Consider the following 25,772-nt stretch of genomic DNA (forward strand, 5'->3'; position numbering starts at 1 on the left):
TGTTTGACCCAGTAATGGTGTTTTTACACTTTAAAGCATTTCTTATTTAAACAGCCACTTAGAAGGGGAAAACTTACTTCAGAGAGCTCTTCCTTACATAGTGGACAGTGAGGATTATGGTCCATACAACGTTCAAGGCATTTGAGGCAGAAAGTGTGTCCGCAACGAGTAGCGACGGGCTCATAAAATAACCTGAACAAGACAATGTGAATATTTTTTAAAAGTTACTTCCTAATTGTATTCTTTTGCATAATTTTGATTGTCTTGAATGAGGCGCTGTTTAATGGGGTTTTAATGTTATGATTAAGTGGAGCCTATCTTACTGGAACTTGTATTTATTATTTGCTCCAACACTGGTCTGTTTTATTCATCTTGTTGTTCACCGCCCAGAGCCCTTTGGAGGAGGGGCGGTATATAAGAATGATAGATAGATAGATAGATAGATAGATAGATAGATAGATAGATAGATAGATAGATAGATAGATAGATAGATAGATAGATAGATAGATAGATAGATAGATAGATAGATAGATAGATAGATAGATAGATAGATAGATAGATAGATAGATAGATAGATAGATAGATAGATAGATAGATAGATAGATAGATAGATAGATAGATAGATAGATAGATAGATAGATAGATAAAATAATTCCATTAAAAGTGAACTCTCCCTCCTCAATAGTTTTCCTTTGTATATAAGTGTGTGCAATTATATTAGAAATTTGAATAACTGCTCTAAAAATACCAGAAGTAATCATTCATACACCGATGTACACTTAAATCCACAGTTCTACTTTAATATAAGTCACATGAAATCTGGAGGAGGGCTTTATCAGTTACATGATTCAGTCATGTAACTGAGGAAGCCCTCTTCTTGATTTTATGTGACATACTTTCTTATGCAAGTACCTGTCCATGAACTATAATAATAAACTTACTTCTTAGCTAAAGATACAGTATTCTGAAGTATGCTTTCAAATAATGAATTAAAGCAACTAATTCACATGGGATCAGCTATGAAGTTGGAAGAGGGTTTATGAAATTTACAGTACAGCCTTCTTTCCTCAATGCCACGAAATTCTTTTCAAGCAAAATTTAGACTTTTCTCACTTCTTGCTCAAAATACCTCATACAGAGGGAACACTCAAAGTCAGATGCATCCACAAGGTTCGCAGGTATCACTTTTAAGGGAAGAGTGGTAGAGTTTGCACAGGTGGTAGTCCCATCTGGAAAAAAAACAGAAGATGGTTAGTCATTAAAAAACAAACATAGAAATTAAAAATCAGTAAAAATAACAATCTACTTAATTCATGATTAAATTTAAAACAGAAACCATTCATATCGCTCAAATTCAGGCCATGTTAAATTAAGCCAATTTAACAATTCCCCCAAACCTCAAGCATGACAAAGCAAAATAACAGTAAGACTGACATTGCAATCCTGCACAGAGTTACTCCAGTCCACTGTAATGAATGGACTCAGACTGGAATATCTCTACTTAGCAAGCACTGTAAGACTATGCAATGACAGAGAACCAAGTTTAAAGAGGTACAGGCTACAGCAAGTGACCCACAGACATAGCCCAGTTGAGGAAAGGAATCAGTTGGTTCCTGGCTCCTGGTAGATAGGGGGACCGCCACTTTTATCACTGTTGCCTTTTCACTTAGGGTACAGCTGCAGCACAAATTGTGTGCTATACAAGTGGATGAAAAAATTAGCAATGTCAAATGTGAAAATAAAAGCACATAGCAAGCAAATGAAACGCTGATTTAGAAGAAACAGCTACAAACCAATGGCCGATTATACACAAAATGCTTACCTCGGGACACTTCTATGTGCAGTGGGTTTGCAGAGGACTCTCCTTGCTTTTCTCTGTTTATATGCAAAGAGGCAGCCCAGTGCCTGCCCTGCAGCTGCTTGCTGAAGTCCCAGCCACTCTCTTTTTGCTGCTTGTCTGAACTCCACCCATTAACAGCCTTAAAAGCACAAATCTTGCTGATATTCTCATCCCCTCCCTTCCTCCCTCATACCCTCTCTTGTTGCTGCAGCAAGAGAGAGGCTTGTTTTTAAAATAGAAGCTGGTCTGGAAATTTTAAAAATGCCCTCCTGATCATCACAGAGGGCAGAAGAAGAGTGGGGGAAGTGGGCTGGAGCCAGAAAGAGACCCTGCTTTTTCTGTTCCTTTGCAAAAGCTAACTTTCGGTTATTACTATATTGATACAAGTATTTAAAGAAGTGAGAAAGAGTTAGCCACAGGGAAGAGGGCAAGGGGGAAGTGTGGAAAGCAGTGTAAGGGAGTGTGCATGGGGTGGGGTGTGTGTGTGAAACGAAATAGGCTGGCTGTGGGCAGAGGGACAAATCTGCCTGCTCTGGCTGTGCAGCAAAATTAAATTCATGCCAGAAGCGATCTCGCTTGCTGCGGGGAGAGTAGGAAGTGAAATTGGGATTTGAGGAAATATGTCTGCACAAGAAATCTTGTGGTGACTCACATCTGCCCCCATCATGCAGCAGATGCCTTGTGAGTAATCGGCCAATAATTGTTTCAAATTGTTCTTCACAAATATTTCCAGTTCAATGGCTGGTTCTCTTACTTTTAAGTGCATAAGTATTTAAAATTATACATACACACACGCATTTACATTTAAAACGAAACAACCCCCAGAATCCTATTATTGAAACTTACATATTTAGAGAGTTTGTATGCTGCTTCTCCACAACTGATACTTACACAGAACAGTGCATAAAATATTACACATATTCAAGCACTGCAGCTTACTCAAATTAAACAGAAACTGCTGTAACGTCTGTAAAGCTATTTCAGGGAACACAAATTGTATGTTTCTTTGCATTCAAAAAGGAATCAAAAAGAAAAAAAGCCATTCAGAAACCAACCTTTTCTAGGAATTTTGCTAGGGACATCTGCTGCATCACTAGAAAGTTTTCTTTTTAAGCTTGCACTAGGTAGATTTGAGAGGACTGTTCCCAAAGTTTTTTTGTCTTCAAAATACAAATCCAGTATGTGGTGGGAAACAGAAGAATCAGTATTTCGAAATACATCAGTCTCTTGGGACGGATTTTTTAACTTCAAGATAGTCTCCTGAAATGACAGAAAATATGTCTCAGACTTTTTTTTTTTTGCAATAAACACCTTCAATGTCCACAACAGAAACTTAAAAATGACAACACTTGGATCTCTGCCAGACTACTGGATCTATGCCAGGGAAAATATTGCCTGCTAATTCCAGATGCCTCAATTACAATTAATATGCAGATGATTTTTCAACATAAAAATCAACCCCACAGCTTTTCCTTCAGAGCTCCATGTGTGTAATTATTGGAACCCCATAATGTCTAGTATGTACCTTCCCTTCCTACTCTTCAACTTCAGTGGAGCCTGCATGAACTGCAAGCTTCCCTTGTATGTTTTAGATGCAACTGGAAAATTAATTACTTAATCGCAACAGGTAGTGAATATGCCATTCACCATCATTCACGAAGTATGTTTGAGAAACATTGTATTATTTTGTGTACTTTAGTTCTCATGTTATTCCACTTGGGAAAACAGTGCACTTCTGCACGATGTGCTTTGAACTAGTACAAACAGCAAAAGGTCACAGTAATGCAAAGTTAAGCAAGAGGTTAGGATCCCCTTCCTCCTCTTTTTGAAAGTATGTTTGTTCAAAACTTTACCTTTGAGCTCTCTTCAGTTAGCCCATCCTCTACAGAAGACTGGGTATTTATGCTACTTAGAAATGCAGGCTTCAACCTTGTATAAGAGGTCCGATTGCAAAAAGGAGTTGTTAGAGTATCTTGCACATTTTCAAAGGCCGGAAAAAACATCTCACACATGATCTGGACGAAGAAAGAAAAAATACAAATGTAAGAGTATTGTTACATAAAACAAGTTATGTGCCAGATAATCTGCAAACTAAAAGTACTGCATAAATTACTATATACACACCATGTATAACCAGTTGTTTGATCATACAAAGGTACAAGAAGGAGAGCAATGGAACGCAATCCATCGCAACTTCCTCTCTCCCCCCCCCCCACCCACACAATCACTGCTACAGTTGCCAGAAGAGACCACAAGCAGGAGAGAAAAGACGCCAGAGAAATCATTTATCTTCATGTTCCCTTTTTTGTTGCTTCCGCACAAGGACCTGTTGTGCTACCATTTGAAGCCACAGAAGGTAGGGAGAAGCAACAGAATCTCCACAGGGAAATGACTTTTTCCCAAGATGGAGGAAAGGAAGTCTGGGGAAAAACACAACAAACCCAGAAGATATCATGCAAAATGCATGACAATGCCTTGTGGAAGCCCATCCCTATAGCCTTTGTTGTAACTGGGAAACATGCTTCTTGAATTGCTTTCTCACATAAACTGTGAGTATTCTTGACGACTGGATGCAAGGGAAAGTCTGGAGAATACAAGGACACTTCCTTGTTCGGCAAGCTGAATGTAGCTCAAGGGCTGCCGGTTGCAGATCAGTTATGATAATAATGTCCTAAGTACTGTGCAATTATAAAAACCACCAAGGTGTTTCATTAGATGGAATTAAGTTACCACAGCAACAATATTCCCTCATGGGTAATATCACAAACCATCACCCAAATAAAAACAAGTTAACAGGTAGTCAACTTCTAACATTGAAACTGTACACAGACTCTGCCATGGAATCAGTTAGTCAAATGATCATTTACAAATGTAGCACACAATGTAGGTCAGAGGTAAACTTTGTACAATTAGTGTACCTTTTGGGCTTCCATCTTCATTGAGCTCCATTCAGGATTTAAGGCAACACAATAAAGAAACTCCTTCAATGCTTCTTCAATCCTTCCTAATCCAGAAAGAGCTTTTGCTTTCACATAATGACCCTGTATACATGTAAGAGATTTATTTCAGCACAAAGACCTTGAACTGTAATGTATTTACCAAATAATCTATGAATTCTAAAAAGCTTTTCATTTTATAAAAAAGGGGATATAAAAAAGGGGGCTTTTGCCCAGCAAAGCTTCTGACTGACCAATGGAGATTTGATTTGTTCTACAGATTTTTTTTTAAATTGCTTTGGCAACTACTACTACTTCACAGAGATCTTCACTGTGTAATTGAAGGTATGGTGTGGTAGTCATTTTGTGGCTAGTTCCACTTTGTGGCTATGCCCACCTCATTGTGTCAGAAATACAAAAATGTACAAATTTATAGTGCAGTATAATATATTATATATTAGCAGCAAAGCTCATTCCAGGGTAGATGCAATGGGCCTGAGGAAAGGGTGGAAGAGGAAGAATCTCCCCCATAATGGGCTTTAGTGGGGCTGTAGCCCCCACCCCCTGCTCCCACTGCGATCTGTGTCACTTACCCGATTCTGAGTCGTTGGCTTGGGGGTGGAGAGTTTGGAAAGATGTGGCTTAGGTTGGGGGAGGGCAGCAAGGTGAAACTTGGATGGTGGACTGAGGTAGGAGGAAACTGAGTGACTTTGGTTGGGGGAAGGTTGGAAAGGTAAGGGTTCTGGGTTCTGGTGGGAGAGTGTGGCAAGGTGAGGGTTAGGTGGAGGACGGGTTGAAGGAGAAGGCTTGGAGTGGTGGGAGAGTTGAAAGATATGGGTAGGAATGGTGGGAAGGTAACAAGGTGAGGATTGGGGTGGGGGAAGGGTTAAAAGGGAATGCATGGTGTGGTGGGATGGTTAGAATGTGTGGGCAGGGGTGGTGGGAAGTAATGGGTAATGGTAGGGAGGGTGGGAATGTGAGGTTTGGGATGGAGGAGGATGAGAAGGTGTGGGTTAGGGTTGGGGAGGGTAGAATTTGGATGGCCTGATAAGTGGGGCATATTTCTGACTTTTTTGAGAAAATAAGCGATTTATCATAATTAGTGGATATGATATCACAACAAATTATAAATCTCAATAGAGATAGTAAGGGTTCGTGAGCATGAGAACAAAATAAACATTTATTAAAATTAAAAAGTTCCATCACAGCAGGGCAAGTGCAAATTGAGCTTGTTGGGTTCAGATGTAACAGCAGCTATGGTTTGATGCAAAATTGGATTAACCAGTTACCTCATCACATTCAAGAGGAATGGAATAAGGAGAAGAGCTCCCACAAATGAGCCTGAAGCTCCTTCCTTAAAGGAGCAAATTGTGACCTGCCATCACACCTAAACCAATGCCTTTGTTTGTATGCTTCAATAGGAAAAAAAAAAACACCAACTTTCAAGCCAAACAGTGTAGCATAGAAAAGGCTTACCTGATGAATTGAATGGTTCTACCACATGCTTTATTTTTTATGCAGAAATATAATCCTTCACAGTGTTAGAAATAATTCCCTGTGTCCTCCCAGACACACAAAGCCTCTTTCTTATACATCTCAAATTTTGTTTTTCAGCAGATCAGAAATGTCATACCTTAGGCCAGTGGGGTTTATTTCGGCAGAGGGCTTCTGCATCGTAAAGGGCTTGCTGATAATTCTTCATAGCTATACAGAGTTCTGCTCGTTGTGCTATTAATAAACATTTACAGGAAGCTGTAACAAAAGAAATACACATTATTAGAAACATCTGAATGAACGGAATAAATATGCAAAATTAATAGATCCTCTGTAGCAGAAATATTGTATTTGCACAGACAGATTCAAAACGTAGCCATTTCATACAAGTATAGTTCACTCTGCTTGACATTCAAGCTGTATCATTAATATTGTGAAATCAGTGGTATGGTTTTCTGGACAAATCTGAATGTGAAAGTTGTCCAATTCAAATTTAAATAATAAATAAATAAATATTAGCAAAATTTAAATATTAACAAAATACACCATGTCCACAAGCTGGGGTTTGTCCACATTTCATCTCCCACATTTAGGTTATTCAGCATGATTGATTTGAAGTCTGATAACTGCAGACAACAGGTCAATGTTCTGAACAGGTGCTTGAAGTCAGTAACTGGCTGAATGAGAGTGAACAAGTTGAAACTTCATCCTGACATGAAGGAGGTTCTCTGAACTGGCAAAAAGGCACACCAGGGACTTCAGATTCCCTCCCCTCCCCCATCTTAGATGGGGTTATACCTCCCTTGAAAGGCTAGGTTTGCCACTTGGGAGTGCTATTCAACAGAGTTTTAACCAGGCAGCTTCTGTGCATTTACCCAGCTCCAGCTGAGGTGTCAACTGTGTTCTTTTCCCAGCTTAGTCACACTAAGCCACAGTGATCCAAGCCTTAAGTTATATCTAGACTGGACTATTACAAGGTACCCCACCTGGGGTGGTACCCTTAAAATGTTCAGAGGCTGCAGCTAGTGCAAAGCGCTGTGACTAGATTGCTGGTCAGGGCCAACTACCCAAGCACATGACCTAATATTATAGCAATTACACTGACCACTCCTAAGGTGTTGGTTTTGTCCTTTAAAGCCCTACATGGGCCTTGGATATCTGAAGAACCATCTTTTTTCATAGCCTTCCTGGAAATTAAGATTGCAGGGATATGTTCTCCTGACCAGAGGTGTAGCTAGGTAGAATGGAGCCCGAGGCAGAATTTGAGTTTTGCGGGGGGGGCCAGGCAACCACCCTCCCCCATCATGACCAAACAATTTTTTTGCACCAGGTAATTTCAAAGGGTATTGGGGGGCGGGTGGGGCAAGGAGAGCTGGGTCTGCCCATGGATCCTGTGATCCATGGGCAGAGAAGGCTGGCTGGGGGTGGGGGTGGGCTTGAGAGCTGGCACTGCCCAGAGCAGACCTGGCTGAGCTTTTGGGGTGGGGGAGGAGGGAGGGAAGGCTTCTGCCCAGCCCCTGCAGGCCCGGCTGGGCTTTTGGGGCGGGGGAAGAGGGAGGGAGGGCTTCTGCCAGGCCCTGCAGGCCCGGCTGGGCTTTTGGGGTGGGGGAGGAGGGAGGGAGGACTTCTGCCGGGCCAGGCCATGCCCCCTCCCCCACGCCCCACTTACCTTTGGTGCTGTGGTGGTCTCAGGCAGCCTGGCAGGGCTGGGCCTCCTTCCCTCCTTGGCCTGGCCCCTCCCCAACAGACTGCTCTGTCAGCCAGCTCTGTCAGGAGCAGTCTGTTGGGGCAGGGGCAGGCCGAGGGGGAAGGGGGGGTGTGGGCTGCGATTGTGCACCCCCACGTGACTTAACTGGGGTGCGCCCGGGTCAAATGTCCCCGGATGTCCCCATTATAGCTTCGACACTGCTCCTGACTGTCACAACAATTAAAGATGCTTGTTTGGTGGATACATGAGAGAGGGAGATGCCCTTTTCTGTGACATCCCTGCAATTACATAGCAACTTCCCCAGTGAGGTATACCAGACCCCTCATTGTTTATCTTCAGGAGGCAGCTGAAGACAGTTTTATTTAGGATTACATTTAGCTTTTATTATCAGAAGTCCTCATTGGAGTTTTTAAACTACAATTTTTGTAAAATTTAAAATAGTTGCTTTTATTACATTTTTAATAAGTGTTTTTAAATATTGCAAGCTGCTTTGAGTTCTGCAAGGGAGAAAGGTGACTAATACATGTTTTAAATAAATAAAACTATATTTACATACGCAAGACAGAAAATTCTCCATAAAAAATAAAGCAGTGGAAAATTTTCTGGAGAATTTTTCATTCCACATCACTGACCAAAATACTGTAAATATCCAAGACTATTTTTTCATAACATTAACTTTGAAAATAGCTAAGATTTTTAACTGAACAACTAAACACTCAAGTCTTTCCAGGACAACTTTTTTTTTAAAAAAAATCATGTCTTGGTCAGTGTGACATCACATTGTTAAGAAATACAAACATGAGAACACTTTGGCATGGCATTTCTCCATGATCTTGGCTCATAAAAGTTCCAGGAAGCTCATAAACATTCCTGCAATTACCAAAGTGCAAAACATAGGATCCTCAATATAGTATCAGAGTTGTGTAATATCTAGGACACAGATAAACAGCATCAATAGGAATATCACACAAGATACGCATTCGGTTATTCTTGATCCTGTCATGCAAATTCCAAACTAACAGACTAGTACTACTTTTCACATATTCTACTACTATTTTGGATTTATATAATTTAGATTTACATCACCCAGAACATAATTTTCAGAAAAATCTAAATGCCTAGCAATTTTTTACAGTTATTTTCTCTTCTGCTGTTATTTATACAGACTGTAAAAGATGCCAACGTAAGTAAAGAGGAGCCAGGCAACATCAGTTTTGTTCTGCTGGCAACCCTTTAGCAAATAATGTCCTGGGCACCCTCTTTCCGTTCAAAAGCCCATCTACAACTGCATAATGCAATCACGGCATGCTAGGTGAGGGGCTATGTACTGTAAATCATAGGCAATTCCTAGAGCAACATGAAGCTATATCACAATACCAATAATGTCAGTGGGCAGTCCAAAATGCCAGCAGGACTGTCACCCCAGCAAGAGACCTGGAAACCCTGCAGCATGCTGAAGGGGAGGAAGGAGTAGATAACAAAATACTGAAAGAAACCGCTGAACAGCTTCAATACAGTTCTTGTCAGGTTTTCAGTTTCTAAACACTTTTTTGGACCAGATGTTCCACTCATTAGAAAAGGGGGCGGGGGAGAAAGAAAACTTTTTTAAAAATTGTCTTTAAAAGTATACCATATAAGAGTATGCCTGTAAAGAAACAGCTATTTCTTTTCTTAACTCAAGGAGTTTTCTATTTAAAGGGTAGTCAGCATCAATTGCAAAAAGCAGGCCTCTAAACTGAAAACACTTACATACAATATTCCAGTCAGGAATGCCAAAGGATATCATTCCTAACGACATAGAAACTTTGTCTACGGAATGGGCAGGGTGTCCTTAATAATATCTTAGGGACATTACGGGATGCCAGAAGTTTTTATGCAACAGAAGAGAACAGACAAAACCTTCTATTAGCATTCCATATTGCTATAAGCTTTCTGAATCGTTGAGGGTACATGACAACTTTTAGAGTACAGAGGTTGGACAGATTACTGGCCATGTAATACTGCAAAGCTAGTCTGAACATGGAACAGCATGGAAAAGTCACATCTTTCATGAGTAAGTACAACTACTTTTATGCTCTACTTTCTACTACCAAAGAAAGACAAAATAGCAACTCGAACTTCTTTACCAACATATTAACTCACTGAACAGCAAAGTTACGCACTACAGCAAAATAGAGGGAAAAATTAGCAACACTTTTCACCATTAGAGCACACGTCACACCTGATCTTTGCTAACGTGCTTGGGGAGTCTTGCAACTTCGGTTCAACAAGTCTTACATAAGTGTGAGATGTGGTATAACATTTTTAAATGTGGTATAATATTTTTAAATAAAGAACAGTCGACCCAAGTTTTAAAAGGAGCTGGCATTTTACCAAGAATACTTACGTGACAAAGGTAACCATTAAACATATTAAGAACAGCTCAAAACAAGTTTGACCAAGCACTAAAAAGCATCTTAAAACCAAGAATACTGGCTTCATCCCTCCCTACCCATCCCTCCCCACCCACCCCTTTTATGTGAAAAAAATAACTGCTAATCATATAACAGTTTCCATCTGACTTAAAATATTGCTATCAGTCCAGCCATGGAGTTTAAATTTAGGAGGCATGCATAGCAAAATCCCAAGACAGATTATTTTTAAATGCCACAGAGCCAAAAAACCTGGCACCAGCAAAGCTTACACTGTAGTTCCGTCTGTTGCCAAATGTATTCTGCAGTACTGTATTTCCTTTTTTGGAGAGTGCAAAAAGAGAGAGCCGACAGATTTTCCCAGTTTCATCTGACACTGTTGCTGATTCCTAGATAAAGAGAACATCATTCTGAACTTTCGTTTTGTTTACTATTCTTCATTGTCTAAAGACTTTCAACGGGAATTATAAACTCTCTCACTCATTCCACTTCATGGTGGCTCTAGAGATACACATCATTGTTACTCTCTTTCCATTGATGGAAGGCAAGACTGAAGTTGTCTGGCTTCCTCTTTCTGCCACGGGAAAACATGGCTGAACACGCTTTTCCATCTCAGATCCAAGTCCGTTTGCTTAACCACACTGCTCTTCTCACTTTTGAAAGGTAAAACTCATGCAACATTAGATTCAGAACTAAACAACATGTCCATCCAAGTCAATCTCCTCAGTCTTTGGAACAATTTTCGGCTATCTTGTCAGCAGCAATACATCGTCAATGGCATTTACAAGACTTCTAGAAAAATGGAAATGTGATAAAATCTTCCTATAATCACAGACTTCCTCTAGATGTGTGTGGGATACACACCCATTTAACTTCACAACCACCCAAATAGGCAGAGAATGATTGTGCGGCAGTCAGAAGAAGAGAGAAACTTTAACCTGGGCACCTCTGATCAAAGACCAACATTTTGTTTCCACGCTTATACTCAGTCTGGAGATGTGACTCTTTGTGCCTTTTTGCTGTCTTCTTGGATGGAGAACATGTGAAAATGCTGTTGAGGTATGGGTGTATCTGAATACCTCTCTGGCATGCTAAGGTTACAAGAGTGACTAGAACTCTGATGAAGACTCTGGGTGCGGACCCCAACCCGAAGGGCAGGCCTTTGAAGTGGTATTGTTGAAGTGTTATCGTAGACAAAATAAACATGCCATCTGTGTCCCAAGAGGATGGGGATGTGCAGGTATGTCTCTTGAAGGTCTATTGACATCACGAAGGCACCTGGGAGCACTGCTTTCTTCATGGAACTGAGTGTTTCCATTTGGAATGTTTTATGGATGATGAATATGTTTAGATGTTTCAGATCCATGGCACAAACCTCATAGGTCATGATGTCAACAGAGGCATCTGCCATGAAAGAGACTGCCCTTTACACTCTGCTTATGTCTTTAGAATTCTGTAATTGTCTAGTGGAATGAGTTGAATAAGTTTGTGAGGCCAGATAATAGAGGCTCTTGCTATTAGAGCTGCCACAGCTGAGGCTCTGATGACTAGGGCCAATGCTTCACTGGCTTTTTTGGTGCAAAGTCTGTCTTCCTGTACAGGGTGTCCTTGATAGTGCCCATACCATGTACAGATAGTAAGAGGATTTTAAGGCTATTATGGGAGCATCTACTAAGGGTAGTTGCAGCAATTCCATAGCCTGGTTTCCCAGGCTGTATAATTTCTTGGCTAAACTGGGAAACTTCTGTTGGACATAGGCTTCTGCCACTCAGCTTTGATAAGCCTTACAAAGTATTCTGGAAGGTGACCCGACTTCTCTGCTGAAGTGGCTATAGGTAAAAATTCCTTGTTCCCCTTAGGTTTACACACTTCACCAATACAGATGCTCCAAAGAAATAAATGACAATAAAATAAGTCATAACTCTTCAGAGAGCGCAGCAAAGCATCACTGCCCAGATTACTGGAAAATGGCCAGAAGATACATCAATGACATCCTTTCCCCCTTGTTCCTCCCCTCAAAGTGTCCCAGGGGTTTCTGGTATGCATCTGACAACCCTAAGAGAGATTCGTGGTTAAATAGAAATTTGAGCCATTAATGGCTGGTACAGAAAGAAAGCTGGGCATATTTATCACCTCACTGTACTACAAGTTCTCATCTAGAGCTTCACAAAGATGTTAGAAAAGCATGGGAAATATGGTACCACCAACTGAGGATAATCCCACACAAGAAATAGCTCCAAGTGTCCAGAGTAGCCATGGAATTAACAGAAATTAGTATTTCCAAGCAGCAATTGGCACTAGTGACCTAGAAGAATTCAATGGTTAATGTTACCAAAAACTATTTAGAGATTCAGGAAAATCAAATAGAATCATGTCCCCTTCTCCTCATCTCTCCCCGTGTAAAGAACATTAATTAACCAAAGCACTTAGTGGCCCAAGCTCCAGAGAAAACCAGATTATATAGTTCCATTTCTATCAGTCTCTTCCAAAATCCCCTGCAGCTCTTAAGCCCGTATGTGAAGAAGAGGTGAACTGAAACTGGTCAATAGTTCTCCAAAATGAGGAGCTCAAGAGAAGGCTTGTTTAGCAGGGGTCTCATAAAAGACCCTAAATGGCATCAATTGTATACTGTTGACAAAACAAAATTAAATTTAACAAGCCACAGACGACATGCTTCTAGATCAAATGGACACACAGAAGTGACAGTACCAAGCGTGCTGTCCACAATCTCAGGTGTCAGCAACTGAAATTCATCCAAGTCAAATATGCAATTGCCAGATTTGGACATTTTCGCTAAAAATTAGGTCACATTAAGCAGATTCCAAATCAGAACTGAGTAATCACTAAATAAACCAAACTGTTACAGCACGCTATTGTGAGCTCAAGGGTCTCAGTTAAACAGACTCTACACGGTAGAAATTCTTTCACATACAAGGATCATACAAATCAGCAGAGAAGAGCTTTTCTCCGTCATAAAGTGGTATTCAGCTGTATCATCATGACCTTTCTGCTGTTTGTCCTTAAGGATCACCTAAATAGCTTCATTGCTCACAGTGTAAGAAAAAGTACTTAAGAACTGCTGTGTCAACTATCCATTTGAATTCCCCATGCTAGAACCCCAAAGCAAAATCAACTGGCCAAAATCAGCTGTCTGGAAAACCTGACCTTTATGGATAGTCTTAACTGCTCACCACCCTTGTAAAGGTTCAGGGAGAAAAATACAAACTTTAATCAAAGGAATGATTCATTCAAACGAGTAAGCAAAGACTACCCCACACATGCTTTAAAAAAGAGTGGAAAAGGCTGAAGGAGCAGAAGAGAAATGGAGTGAAGTAAGGATTGGTTTGGTCTCCTATTTGAAAAATGAGTGTTTATATTAAGGCTTAGAATTGAAATAATAATTTATTTGTACTGCGAGACAGAAGAATGAAGAAGAGAAAATGTCTTGGTTGGAGTAAACAGTTTCCAGAAACAGCTCAGACTGCTACTAAAGAAAGTCAGATCAACCATATGACCCACCACAAGTGCTGGGCCTGATACACTAGGCCTACCCAAGCTTGCCATGATGGTCAGGAATTTTGAGCTGCACTTGTTAAGAAGTCTTGTTTTCAGGGTGGATAAAAACCATTTTTTAAATAAAAAAACTGGATTTTTAAATTTTAAGTCAGATATTTTTGATTTAAGTCAATTTTTAAAATTTAATTTGAATTTTTAAATGAAATTCTTTTTTGAGGAAAAATCTATCTAAAGATTTAAGATACATTATAGGCCCAAAATTATTAATCATGGAATGAGGATTAGGTTTTAATTGTGTTGCATGAGACTGTATATTTATGCAATGTTTAATTTTTGGGGTAACTGAATTCCATTAATCCATTCATGTCATGCTCTTCCAGAGGTTTCAGTAAGATTGCTTTGGGCAATTTTTCTATCTAGAAGATATTATCACAGATATTTGCTTTCACATTTTACAAAATTGAATTTGTGGCTGCAGAGGTAACATGTCTCTTCACAGCAAAAAATGTTATAAAATAAATATACAAAATTGAAAAAAAGACCTAAGCCCCACTGTTTCTTAGAAAATATATGCACACAGAATCAACTCCTGACCCCTTAAGTGCTGAGTTTACAGATCTACACAAAGAGCTCAGTGTATGGAGGGAGGGACAAATAGAAAAAATTAAAGTGAAACCTTTTGGGTAGAATACTCCACAAGTCTGGGATCTTTGTGTGTATAGCCTGAGGTTTGTCATATTATTCTCTCCTTGGAGGAGAAAACCTATAGGCAGCAGGACATAAAAGAGACTCAGTTTGGGAATATTTTAATAAAGTTCCTCTAGCTATGGGTAAGGCAAGCATGCAGGCAAAATGAAAATACTGCAAGTATAACACTATCTCAGTTCAGACAACAAATAAAACCATGGTTCAGTTATTTCAAGAATTTGTATTCTGCCTGTCTTCCCAGTCAGGGCCACCAAGGCAGCTGAGACTTAGGCCCCTTCCACACATGCAACATAATGTGTTTTCAAACCACTTTCACAACTGTTTGCAAGTGCTATTCCGCACAGCTTCAAACAGCACTGAAAGCAGTTTGAAAGTGCATTATTCTGAATGTGTGGAATGAGCCTATAGGTCAGAGATAATAAAATGATAATAAAACTAATTATAAATCCAAACTCTTCTTCTTCTTCTTCTAATTATATCCAGCTCTACCTTTCTTTCCTATCTAATTCTGAGGATGCTGGCAATGTTCTGGACAGGCGTTTGGATTGAGTAGCTACATGAGGATGAACAAATCGAAACTTAATCCTGACAAGAAAGAGGTTCTCTAGATTAACTGAACAGGATTTCATATCTCCAATGTCTTGGATGAAGTTACACTCCTTTTGAAAGGTTTACAGCTTGGGAGTACTACTTGACACAGCAGTTACCTTAGAAAATCAGATACCGGTAATTGAGATGGTCAAGAGTGCTTTTGCCCAGCTTTGGATGCAGCATCAAGCTGCATCTGTTCCTAGATCAATCAGATCTAGCCACAGTGATCCATGCCTATGGCCGCTTCCGCACAGCCATGATGGGGGTTGGGTTGGCGTACATGACGCCGATCCAAACCCCTCCGGGACCGTTCGCACGAATGGTCCCGGTTGCGACGGGGAAGACGGCGCAGCATCCGCACAGGCTGCGCCATCCCCCAAATGCCTTACCGTGGCCTCCAGCGCGTCGCACAGGCCAGGGGACACGCCCCCCCTGCCCTGCGCGACAGCTCGAAAGTCACAGGGCAGGGGGGGCGTGTCCCCTGGCCTGTGCGATGCACCAGAGGCCGGAAGACACGGTAAGGCGTTTGGGAAAGGGGAGGGGGAATGGCGCCTTCCAGCCGCTGCCGTTCGCAAGGCAGCGGCTGGAAACCGCTGTTTCCAAAAAACCTCGCTGCACCCCCCCATGCGAACAGCTCCCTGGGGACTGTGTTTTTGCTGTCCCCAGGATGCTGTAAAAGGCCCGTGGGGAAAGGGCCTACGTGTCATCTAGACTGGACTACTGAAATCCACTCCACTGATCAAGGGCAACTACCAGGAGTAACATGACTCTGATACCACTACAGCAATTACATTGGCGAGCAATCTGTTCCGGAGCCCCACTAAAAGTGTTGGTTTTGAGTTTTAATGCCCTACATGGCTTGGCATCAAGGAATCTGAAGTACCATCTTCTTCCATATGTTTCTGCCCAGGAATTAAGATCACAGGTACAGGCTCTCTTGACTGTTCCATCAAAGAAACTCATTTGCTGGGTGTATGAGAAAGAAGCTTTTTAGTGTTTCTTTTTATTTAGGCCTTTCATAAGGGAAAGGTATGCAGATTAGTCATACATAATGAAACCAGGTTAAGAGTAGCAGAAATCTTTTGCTTGTGGTTAAGCTATATGTTCCACATCCTCCTTTGTCCCTGTAATTTGAGAAAACACATCGTGGAATGACGGTCTGCCATTCTTAAGACTGATTCTGTACAGTCCATTTTAATCACTGTGAAATCTCAGGTACGTTGTTCTACGTCCACTGAAGCCTGTGTTTAGGATTCCACAAATAGCAGAATGGGGTCTTGAGTGAATAGGAATCTTCCCTGGTGCTGCCGTACTAGTATGCCCAATGAAAAGAGGAAGCACGAGGAAGGACATAAACTTGTAGAGGAAAAAATTACAAGAACAAGTGTAGTGAAAGGGTGATGGCTACTCCTCCATGCCCGCAGACTGTGTCACTATTTTTTTAAAGTTTCAGTCTTCAGCAACAAAAGGTTGCTGGTTAGTTCACAGTGATATATTAGAGGGATTTTTTTAAAGTAACATTCAAAGAGGGAAGCTAGTGACAATCTCTAGGTAACTGTTAACTCCCACTCTGTGATATTTTCCCTCTGAATGTGCACTAACTACTTTAGCAGATTTCAGAGACAAGCAAATTTGATACACAATTGCTTTGGAAAGGGAGTGGGATGATCAGTTCCTTTCTAAAGGTCACATCATCCAGTTTCAACATGTGCCACACGTTCAATCCTTGGGGTATTTTTAAGCCTATATTCTTTTTTTTTCTTTTTCACAGAAACAAGTTATCTTCATGGAAAAGAAGCAGCACAAAGAACTAAAAGACATTTTTTTTTGTCACTGAGAAGCACCACAATGTTATTTCAGATACAAATTCCAGAAAAGTAGCTGTCTTGCATCTGTTAAGATGCCACCAGCCTCTTTGCTGAATTAGTTTGCAGCTGACTAAGAAATTTGTTGCTGAGTAAACTTTTGCGAGTCGGAGCCCACTTTATCAAATATATATATTTCTGCCGCTTGGAGGTAATATTTCATATATATCTAGCTCATAAAAGATTATGCAACTTAGGCTTAGGCTCATAAAAGATTACGCAACAATAAATTTGTCACAGGACCCTTTGTTAATGTTGTTAGTGACGAGCAGCCATCCTTGCCAAACATACCTGACTGAAGCAAAATCCACTACACTTTTGGGTAGGTAATCCAGAAAGTGGGGAGGATGGGATTTTGGGACTTGAATGGTATATCACGCTACAGAGACTACCCTCCAAAACAGCCAATATTGTCAACGTTTACTTTTTCCACATTCTCATCTGCACGGGCCTACTTCATCTGTTCACCAGAATGAATTATTATCTACCAATCTTTCCAGTCCTGAGTTTTCAAATTGGTCTAGAGTAAACGACTGCAAAATTGCATCTGGATAGGCAACTGCAAAATGTTGCTAACTTCTGACAAATAAATTAAATATGACTGTGATGTCATGTCTGGATGCAGCAAGTCATGGTAAAACCTGGCTTTAGAGATTTAGGCCATGATTTAACTTTTAAAAAAACCTGGAGATCATTTCCAGATGGATGAGGGTCACTTCAGTGTAGTAGATGGAGTATTTGACTGGGATCTTAAGGCACCCACTTTCTCTCAGCTGAACCCAACTCACAGGGTTTTGTGAACCACATATGCCACACTGATCTCTTTCTTTTCTTGTAATATTTTCTTATGCTCACACAAATGAAACAGACAAAACACACACAGAAAAAATACAAAAACAAAGTACACCACTCATTACCCATCATATATTAACTTCCAGCTATTTCAGATTGAAAATTAACTCTAAGTTCATGCATATAGTTAAAACAATTGTTCAACAGTTGTTTTTAAGTGTTTTCTAGTGTTTACAATGTATTGTTTTCTTTAGTTTTCAAACCCTGCTACTATTTCTCTGAACAAATTATCAAAAGGTATTGTTTTCTAAAAAATTGTCTAAACTGTTGTCCCTCAGTAGTGTCGTCCACACTGATCTCCTTCTACAAAGGGGGGTATAAAATATAATTAATAGTCAAGTCAAGTCAGCCTTTATTGGCATACGAAAAAGAAAGAAAAGGGTTGCATATAAGAAGTCAAAAATAACAAAGTCAAAATACAATTTGCAACTCTAAGCAATTCACTGAGTTTCTATAATATCTAATAATAAATTGGCAACTAGTGCACAATGTGCAGGATCCTCATTATTTAAAGGGGAAAGTATCTTATGGAAGTTCGACAGGCCTGAACACTTAGAAAATAAAGAGTTTTTATATTTCATCCTCAATTGAGTATGTTTCTGGCATAATAATCTAATTAACAGATTAGAACAAAAACCTGGAGCTAGAAAAGCAGAACAAGTCTGGAGAATGTGTCAAAAAACACTAAGAGCTAAAACAGAAGAGAATAATAGTGCCAAATGTGAAAATACATAGCATTGTTCTCTCCTGTCAAAGAACAGAGTTGGGTAGAGCAATCCTCTGAAGCAACAGAGAATCAGAATTAACGTAAAACAATTAATATTTAAACACTGAAATTATAAGGAATCATTTATCATTTATATATTGCTGTGAACATTTAAATCATCAGCTGAGCACACTGTCCATTTCCAGTAGCTTCTCCTTTCTTCCTGGGAAACAGAAGAAGCTGGAACACACACAGATGTCCATAATGAGAATGAGTGCAACAGCTCACTGTTTTCTCGTCCTTGGCAAGTGTGGAAAAAGGCAAGGTGCAGGATCTAGACTCTGGATGTCTGGAACTCCTGGTGCCTGGCTGCAGGAATGCCCTCAACAGCTCTTCAGTCCTTAGCTGCTGCTATTGCTTTACAAGAGGGTTCCTGCGGGTTCTCTTTTGCCCCCTCCCTGAAGAGGAAAACATATTTCCTCAGAAATAAATGCTACTGATTTCTACTGACTTCCCCCCAATTAGCTACATAGGATTGCACAGGCTAAGAGTGAGGCCAATAAAGTCAAAGATTAATGTGTGTGTTAAAAAATGATCTGAAAGTCTCACTCTGTCTTGATATTTAGCTAGTGTATCCAACATAAAAGTGTATGCCTACTTGTCAGAGAAGCCTACTGATTTCCACTGGGCTTCCTTGAGTGCTTGTGGATTTTCTATTTCTCCTGCCAGTCCAGTAACAGAGCTGGTAATACATAAGATTATGTATGTAGGCTAGACAGATTGTGAGCTCGTTAATATTTAAACGATAACGTTTGATAGTTCAAATGGTTGCTTTTAAAGGAAAAAATCTACATTGCTAATAGCAGCGAGGATCCATTCCCCATGCAAGTGCTAGAGATGACTTCAGTAGTACTTACAACTTCAACTAGACCATTCACATTAGAGTTAACAGCAGAGGTCTAGGAATGAGGAATTAAACTGCCAACTGAGAGGTTCATGGCTTGACTTTAGTATGTCTTGTCATGTAGGACAGGTTTTCCTCCAAGGATACTTCTTATTTATATATCTGGCAATGTAAGCAAACATGTTAATATACAGCCTCACATCATAATTTAATTCACTTTGAAGCTGTAACAACACTACAAAAGACTACAGCAAGTGATAGGGGAGTGCACTATCCTTCCTGGGCAAGTTGAACAGATAACAGTTGATAGTTGGAAGGCCAACAAGATGGAATACATAGCCTCAATCAAAAGCCTGGTGGAACCTCTCTGGCTCCTTTCGCACATGCAGAATAATGCATTTTCAATCCACTTTCAATACACTTTGAAGCTGGATTTTACTGTGAGAAATAGCAAAATCCACTTTCAAACAATTTTGAAAGTGGATTGAATGTGTATTATTCTGCATGAGCAGAAGAGGCCTCTGTCTCGAAGGCCCTGCAGAACTGGTTGAGATCCCACAGGGGTTTCATATTTTAAACTCCTACAATTACCATTTTACTCCCTTGCCAGTTTTCAACCACTGTTAGGTGGTATAAACCTTTAAAGCACTTAACAAGTTTTACTGACAGAACCTACATATTCTTTGATTTGTGTGAATAATAAGAGAATAAGAACTAGTATATGCATTGCCCAGGTACTCAGACATATTTTTATTTCCAAGTCATCATTAAAAACACTGTTCCAGAAAAACAGGGAGCCATTTCTATCAGGTGATTAAACAGCACTACTAAATTTAGTATATACATGTTAGAAATTTCCTAATATCTAGGTTAGGGTAAGACAAGCGTGTGAGATCAAAGTGTGCCAGTGATCTTTAATCCATAAAATATGGGACATCTATCCATTACCAAGGAAACAATGTTTTTATATAGGTTATCAAGGGGAAAGGGGAGCAAATTATATAACACTTCCATCTCCCAAGTGGTATTTTAGAAACAGTCTTAGATAAGGTTCTTTATTTAGCCTTCTTCTCTTTGCTTGTGAAAACAAGGCACAGAACAAAAGGGTGGGGGGGAACTGTCACAGATGAAAAAAGTTTCAAAGAAATAAAAAACTCTAAATTCCAGTGTGACAAGCCTTCTGACCTCTCAAGCTGTAACATTAGACACAGATCATAATGAAGACTGAATGTGCATTAGATCCACTGGAGAATTTTGATGGACAGAAGAATTTCTGCCTGTGAATGTGACTAACTCTCCTCCCTCTTCTGCGGCACTTTAAAAACGCCACTCCTGAGCAGTCCCGCCTGCAGAAGCAGCATTTGGGGGGCTTTTTGGACTGCAGTAACAGGGGAGGGAGCTAAGAAAATTGAATACCACCTACAGAAATATTCCAGTGGATCCAGAGTCTGGCTGTAGGGCACTAGTACAGTTCAGAAAGAGAAAGGCCCCTTTCCCATTACCATTCGAAACTGGATGCCATTCACTGTTGGTCCAATATCGAGTAAAGAAATACAGAGACAGGTGTTTCATACAGCTTTCGTTCCATTAATGAGACATTGCTAAAACACTTTGAAGTGCACTGACCATTTCAAAGAGTGTCACACTTTTCCTATCACCTTTTTTGCAGAATGTTCCTTTGGGGATTTTCTTTTAGCATTTATTTTCTTCCAAGACATATTTCCATCATCATTTTATGTATATATCATTGGAACAGGAAGAATTGAGATGCTAAAAAGACAATAGTTTGTTTCTGTGTAAGATAGATGGAAGTCATTCAAGGTCTGTGTTTTAAAGAATACATATGCCCCACCTACTTCACAGGGTGTTTGTTGTGAAGCAGGAAGGGAAAGGAGTTTGTAAGCCCCTTTGAGTCTCCTACAGGAGAGAAAGGGGGGATATAAATCCAACTCTTCTTCTTTTTCCTCTTCCTCTTCTTCCTCTTCCTCTTCTATATCAGTATTTCCCTGACCCAATGCTGTATACATATAATTGCAAATTCTGAGTCAAAGTAGAAGTTTCTTTCCAACAGCAGCAGCTGAAGAGTGAACTATCAGGTTCCACTTACTAAACAGTTATATGATGCACAGTAAGTTGCTGACTAATCTCTGGCCTTTTCCGAATGAGTCATTTCCAACATATCTTGTCGCAAATGCTTCATTTTTTTCTTTTAATTCCACACTTCTTTTTCTTCATTTGATTTTGAAAACATTTTCTTTTCATTTTTCCTCCATTGTTTTCCTGAGCACTTTTACTGCAATGTTTTTTCAATCAATTTTCAAGCTAGTTTTTTTTAGTGTGTGTTTGTCTTGAAAGCCTTTATTTTTCCACCCTACCAAACACCCTTCCCTTGTTCGTACGCACTATTCTTGCTTATCTCCATTTCCATTCCGTCCCTCCAATCAATTCCCACCCTAATTTAAAACAAAATTGGTGCAAGATTAGCAATAAAATGCTGGTGCCAATGGACACATAACACTAGAATAACCTGCCCGATACTGCAGAAAAAGGCCAGGGAGTTGTGGAGAGTTGCTGGTCTTTTCCACTGGTAATGGAGTACACATCTGTGCATATCAACTTTAACCGCACAAGTTCAAACAAAAATACCAAATGCTGTAGGAATGTGATGGCCAAGTATGTTGCAAATTCCCATAAACGTCTACAAGCTGTTCATTATAGGACTATAGAACTGTGCACTCTGAGGACATACTGCCCATTTCCCCCCACCCCGTATCTTTTCCCCCATACAAGCGAAAAATAAATAAATAAATTGGAGTGCTTTGTCCATAGAAGAAGTGTGATAGTTTGATGCTTCAATGGTGCTTGAATGCAAACCAAAGTGGATGAACACACTGGGTCTCTAGTGCATGGAAACTGCAGATGGGCCCAGTGGTGAATTGTGTCATTGGGGCATCTATTTTGCCACTTTGGTCACACATTTTGAGAACAAACTTTTCCAAAAGCAAACAGCAAGTCCACTGTTGGCCATGGACTTTTTACCCATGTGAAAAGGAAACTTTAGATCTCTGATTGATCTGGGGGCGGGGGGAGAAGAAAGCACAGGAGGTTTTGTGCACTACTCAATGAAATACTGACATTTTCGAACGCATCATGCAGCAGATGGCAGTGTGTGGGTACAAATGGTTAGCAGTTGAGTGCCATACTAAAACAAAGGCACTTCAGTATGAGTAGAAGCGCAGAAGGTAACATGCCAGACACGTGTCCATTTTAGAAGAACTGTACCGAATTCTGAGAGGGGATGCAAGAATTAGATTGAAACAGATTGCCAGTAGTTTGAACCTGCATTGGGTTGTTGAAGATCCAATGCCAAACCTAGAGTGCACGGTTGGCTCAGAAGAACTTTCTTCTCATGATCTCATTACTATCAACCAAGAGGACATTTGATGTTCTACACCAGGGGTCCCCATAAATACCACGTCTTGCCAAATGTGGCCCCCTGAAGGCATTTATCCGGCCCGCCAGACATGGCGGCGATGGCTCCATTCATGTGCAGTGGGGGCTCGAGGGAGAGGAGGAACCGGCCCCAACGGCTGTTGATTGCAGTTACATGATGGCACCCCCAAATCTCCATGAATTTTCTGACCCAGAGTTGGAAACCTTACATGTGGTCTCGCGCCGCTCCATGCCGGCGACATGAAGGCCATCGTCCAGCGGGTCACCCGGGCCAGCGTGACAGGTGCGGGACGGCCGCTGCCTCTTCCCCAGGTGTTGCTCGAGGGGGGCCCCGCGCGACAAGCTCCCCGCGAGTGGGGCTCCCTCCCTCCGCCCGCTTGCAGGGGACGGGCCGCGATGAAGCCCATCCCGAGTGACGGGCGCTGCCTTCAGCACTGATAGGCCGCTCGGGCCCCTCCCTTGCCCGTCGGCGCTCTCCCTGGTGCTGCTTTTATTTCTCCTTAACTCTCCTAATTTCTCCCACCACCCCCCTTCTTTTAGCTTCCACTTTATGTATTGATATTTGATGATTGAGGGACTGGAGCACCTTCCTTATGAGGAGAGGCTGCAGCATTTGGGACTCTTTAGTTTGGAGAGGAGACGTCTGGGGGGGATATGATCGAAGTCCATAAAATTATGCATGGGGTAGAAAATGTTGACAGAGAAATTTTTCTCTCTTTCTCACAATACTAGAACCAGGGGGCATACATTGAAAATGCTGGGGGGAAGAATTAGGACTAATAAAAGGAAACACTTCTTCACGCAACGTGTGATTGGTGTTTGGAATATGCTGCCACAGGAGTGCGTGGTGATGGCCACTTAACCTGGATAGCTTTTAAAAAAGGAGACTTGGACAGATTTATGGAGGAGAAGTCGATCTATGGCTACCCATCTTGATCCTCTTTGATCTGAGATTGCAAATGCCTTAGCAGACCAGGTGATCGGGAGCAACAGCCGCAGAAGGCCATTTTGTTCACATCCTACATGTGAGCTCCCAAAGGCACCTGGCGGGCCACTGCGAGTAGCAGAGAGCTGGACTAGATGGACTCTGGTCTGATCCAGCAGGCTTGTTCTTATGTTCTTAATAGTGGCAAGCGCCTGCTCTGCCAACCTTCTTCCTCTCAGCTACCTCCATATGTGTTAAGCTCTCAGTGCTTTCCTTGTTCCACCTCACTCCTATTGGCATCAGCCAGGCTGGTGAATCGCTTCAGCTGGCTGCTAGGGAGGAAAGAACCCTATAGGAAGATACCTTGATCCTGGGTTAGATGGAATGTTTCATTGGGAGAAGTTCTGCTCTTTTTTTTTTTACTATAGGGAAGGTATTCCACAGCCTCCCCAACAATATTTGGAGCCCACCCTGTACTTGACATACTTTGGTTACTGTTCTAAAAATAGACCATGACAGAAAGGCTGAAAGGTGAAATCAAACATTTTACAATCATTTGTGCATAGGAATTTGTTCATAGTTTTTTTTAGTCCGGCCCTCCAACAGTCTGAGGGACAGTGAACTGGCCCCCTGTTTAAAAAGTTTGGGGACCCCTGTTCTACACCCATAGAAGAAGGTAAGGGCTAGATTTTTTTCAGTCAAATTAGCAATAAATAGTTTTGTGTCAAAAAGGTGTTATGTGTTCCAGGAAATATGGGAAGCATGACCATGATGTACATTTATTTACTTGGTGACAAATAAACTCATTGTCGCAGTCTCACTGCCTCTCACATAAGATTCTGACGGACACTTTGCAGTCAAGAAGCAGTTCTCCTCCAAACCAGATTGGCCAGGGATCCTGGAGTGGGGGGGGGGGGTTGGCCATCTTCTGGGAATGGAGTAGGGATCACTGGGAAAGTGGGGTATATATAGAGCTGGAAGGGACTTCCAGGGTCATCTAGTCCAACCCCCTGCACAACGCAGGAAGTTCACAATTACTTCCTTCCACTTTCCCAGTGATCCCTACTCCATTGCAAACTGACTGCAACGTGGCCGTCAGAATTTCCCTGGACATGTAAGAAAGGCCCGCAAGAGCCAAGCACTGACACAACACTTCCTGCTCTTCCTCTCATGATCTTCCTAAGTTTACAGAATCAGCATTGCTGTCAGAAGGCCATCTAATCTCTGCTTAAAAACCTCCAAAGGAGGAGAACATATGATGAGGAAGAGATCACATGATGGGTTATGTTTGTTCTGCATAACAGGAGATAGTCCATGTTTTGGAGATCAAGGTTGCACAAGAAAATTGGAAAAGCATGCAGAAAAGCTCTGTCAGTGTACACTTATAGATTTCTCTATACCCTAAGATTTCTCTACTTTGCAAAAGTATACCAGAATGTCCACATTATACGGTATCTTCCTGAAGTGCCTGAAATCTCATTAGGTGTAGGTTGAGTGATCCTGAATGGTAACTGAGTTTTTAAATATAATGTTTAATTCTGACAACTGTATTTAATGCAGATATCACTGCTGATAATATATTCAAAACAGATATATCAAGCCCTTTTTTTGCTATAGTATGTAAGCTGGCTACCAAAATTTAAACTCCAAATATAAACTCATATTAAAACTAGACAAAAAGCAAAACTGGTTAAAAGATGTATTCACATAAGAGTACTAAGATAGCAAAAAGAAAAAAAACAGCTCTCAACAACATGTTTAGTCAATTACTTCTGAGAGATGTTGGTTATTTAACCATAAGTCTCTACCAAAAGGCAATCATCAAATGGATTGAATTGCTCTATTCCAACAGGTCACAATGTT

At 40.9% G+C, this 25,772-nt stretch overlaps 1 protein-coding gene across 1 annotated transcript in view; it reads right to left on the minus strand.

Annotated features, from left to right (window-relative positions):
- The window catches only part of LONRF2 (LON peptidase N-terminal domain and ring finger 2), a 51,199-nt gene that overhangs the window by 15,393 nt on the left and 10,034 nt on the right, over nt 1-25,772 (minus strand). The window contains exons 2-7 of the mRNA XM_048493768.1: nt 6,410-6,528; nt 4,759-4,881; nt 3,694-3,855; nt 2,896-3,100; nt 1,130-1,229; nt 78-192 (exon numbers count right to left, since the gene is read on the minus strand). Of these exons, the coding sequence (XP_048349725.1) occupies nt 78-192; nt 1,130-1,229; nt 2,896-3,100; nt 3,694-3,855; nt 4,759-4,881; nt 6,410-6,528 (824 nt within the window). The remainder of the gene's footprint in view (nt 1-77; nt 193-1,129; nt 1,230-2,895; nt 3,101-3,693; nt 3,856-4,758; nt 4,882-6,409; nt 6,529-25,772) is intronic.

This window comes from Sphaerodactylus townsendi, linkage group LG04, assembly GCF_021028975.2.
Source record: "Sphaerodactylus townsendi isolate TG3544 linkage group LG04, MPM_Stown_v2.3, whole genome shotgun sequence".
In the NCBI taxonomy this organism is placed as follows: domain Eukaryota; kingdom Metazoa; phylum Chordata; class Lepidosauria; order Squamata; family Sphaerodactylidae; genus Sphaerodactylus; species Sphaerodactylus townsendi.